A 2,490-nucleotide genomic window follows, 5' to 3' on the forward strand; every position below is an offset into this window, starting at 1 on the left:
GGTAAAATTCAAGAGTAAAGCAAAATAAAAAGGAGAGAGGCAGGGAAAGGGAGTGGAGTTTCAGTTAATTGGAAATCAGGTCCGTTGACAGACTAGCTGAGCTGGCAGTTCCACTGGCCAGATTTCCTGGACTGATTCCACTGCTATGGAGTGGAGCTGGGGGCGTGCCAGGGCATTTCACATGTCATTGTCTGTACAGCCAGCCCACTTCTCCCTTATTTTGTAATTTCCTCTAAGGAAAACAAATGTAAGAGGACTAGAAGGAAGTGCCATAGCTTGCTTTCTGCTTTTCCATTCAGTTTCTTCAAACCGCTCAGGGAAGAAGGCTTGTGTGTGTCTCTGGGTAGCTTTGAATTGGTTTTTATGAGGCAACTTGAGACTTCAAAATGGACTTTGTAAAAATGCAGGAAGCAGCCGAGGCCTATATGAAAAGTAGATGTCCGCAGTTTTTTAAATGTTCTGTGTTACAGCCGGAACTCTGACTACTTTAAATTTTAAACATCACTGACTGTTTTTCCTTAATTTCCTTACTCTGCTTCTTCTTCTCCTCTGCCTCTCTCCTCTTCTCCAGTGCATCCCATGTGGCAGGGACCCCTCGTGGTACCAGGAGGTGATAATCAGTCTCCCATCGACATTGTTGTGCGGAAGAGTGTCTTTGATTCTGAGCTGAAGCCTCTGGTCACTGATTATGACCCAGACACCTGCCAACAAATCTGGAACAATGGTTATTCCTTCCTGGTAGAGTATAATGACACTACAGACAAGTCCAGTGAGTACTCTCGCCTCTTCTTTATATACAGTATATCATCTTGGAAAGAGTTCCACTACCCAGTGTTGCCTTTCATTGCTTGTACAAATCTAGAAAGTAAAATTTTTTTTTTTTCCTTATCAGTTCCTTATTAACAACTAGATTGGGTACAAGTCAGTAGTTTTCCTTTAAATCTGAAAGGACTGAGGGAAATCGCAGCAGGGGGAACACACGTTTCGATCTCCACAAGAGGATTATCCCCGTCTTAAGCCCCACTTAAAGAGGCCACAGTCTGCAGGAAAATTCAGTTATCAGTGCTACTCTGAAAGCTACCACAGGATCTTGTGACTGTCATGTGACCTCAACAACTGTTATCCAGTCTGGCTTTAAACTATTGGTCATTTTGGTATACTTACTGGGCTACACTCACTGAATATAAATGTCCAAACCATTGTGCTTACAAATATATAGACCTTATTTCAGCTAAAATACCAATGTTTTAAAGCTAAAAGTTAACCATATTATAGGTGCCAAATGCTCTGTCTTTGTATTATGGGCTTAGTCTCATACTGATAAACCCGTTTTTGTTCTCTAACAGAGATGTGGAAAACAGGGTTTTATTACCAGTAAAATAAACATTAAAACAGTGGAGTGATGTAGGCATGACTGCTGATTCAGCCTTTAAACTGCTATTTTGACAATAATATGCTGTAAATGTAGATAAAGAGGAGCCCATTCCTTATGTTGGTAGTGTTACTGGCACTAATAAACAGTTTATAAGTCACTGGTTTACAGGCAGTGTTACTGCCTGACTTCAGCAGACATCTTGAGAGGGATCATTTCCTCTTTTTGAGGAGGAAACACCTACATATATTAACAAATACTGAACAGCTGGAGATGTATGATTCTTTTGGTGGGCTGGTATTTGATTCTTTTAAAAGGACTGTGAAACATGTATGTGACACTCATTTGCATGTCCTTTAACATTCTGGTGCAGCACTGAAAGGGGGCCCCCTGCAAGATACATTCAGGCTGTGTCAGTTCCACTTCCACTGGGGCGAGAGCAATGTGTGGGGGTCAGAGCACACAGTAGACAGGAGGATGTTCCCAGCAGAGGTAATGTCACTGTGCTGTAACATGGATGCACTAACACACACAGAATGAAAGCCATTTGCAACACTGCAACATCCAAAAACGTGTATAGTGGGGCAAATAAGTGTTTGATACACCACCGATTATTCTAGCTTTCCCACTTACAAAGGATGGACAGATCTGTCATTTTCATTGTAGGTACACCTCAACTGTGAGAGACAGAATCTAAAAAAAATTCCAGAAAATCACATTGTTAGATTTTTAACTAATTTATTTCCATTTTATTGCATGAAATAAGTATTTGATACAATAGAAAAACAGAACTTAATATTTGGTACCAAAACCTTTGTTTACAATTACAGAGGTCAGACGTTTCCTGTAGTTCTTGACCAGGTTTGCACACACTGCAGCAGGGATTTTGGCCCACTCCTCCATACAGGTCTTCTCCAGGGGCCTATTTCAAGAAGGCGGTTTTGTCGAAACTCAAGAGTTTGTTAACCCCGAAATGAGGGCAACTCGGAGTTTTCGGTTTCAGAAACGGAGGTAACTTAAACCCGTGAAAGCGGGGTAAGTTAAACCCGTTTCACAAAGAGAGGTAATCTAAACTCAGAGTCAGTTACTATGGCAACTTACTCTGTGAACCTAACCTG

At 41.3% G+C, this 2,490-nt stretch overlaps 1 protein-coding gene across 2 annotated transcripts in view; it reads left to right on the top strand.

Moving 5' to 3' along the window:
• ca5a (carbonic anhydrase Va) overlaps positions 1 to 2,490 on the top strand; it is a 19,060-nt gene that overhangs the window by 3,681 nt on the left and 12,889 nt on the right. The window contains exons 1-3 of one of the 2 annotated variants that reach the window (XM_020604375.1): positions 306 to 432; positions 572 to 769; positions 1,746 to 1,864. In XM_020604375.1, coding sequence (XP_020460031.1) covers positions 387 to 432; positions 572 to 769; positions 1,746 to 1,864 — 363 coding nt within the window. In that variant the 5' untranslated portion in view covers positions 306 to 386. Of the gene's footprint in view, positions 1 to 305; positions 433 to 571; positions 770 to 1,745; positions 1,865 to 2,490 lie in introns of those variants that run through there. The other variant, XM_020604374.1, reaches the window with a different exon arrangement.

The sequence above is a fragment of the Monopterus albus genome, unplaced genomic scaffold, assembly GCF_001952655.1.
Source record: "Monopterus albus unplaced genomic scaffold, M_albus_1.0 scaffold65.1, whole genome shotgun sequence".
Lineage (NCBI taxonomy): Eukaryota > Metazoa > Chordata > Actinopteri > Synbranchiformes > Synbranchidae > Monopterus > Monopterus albus.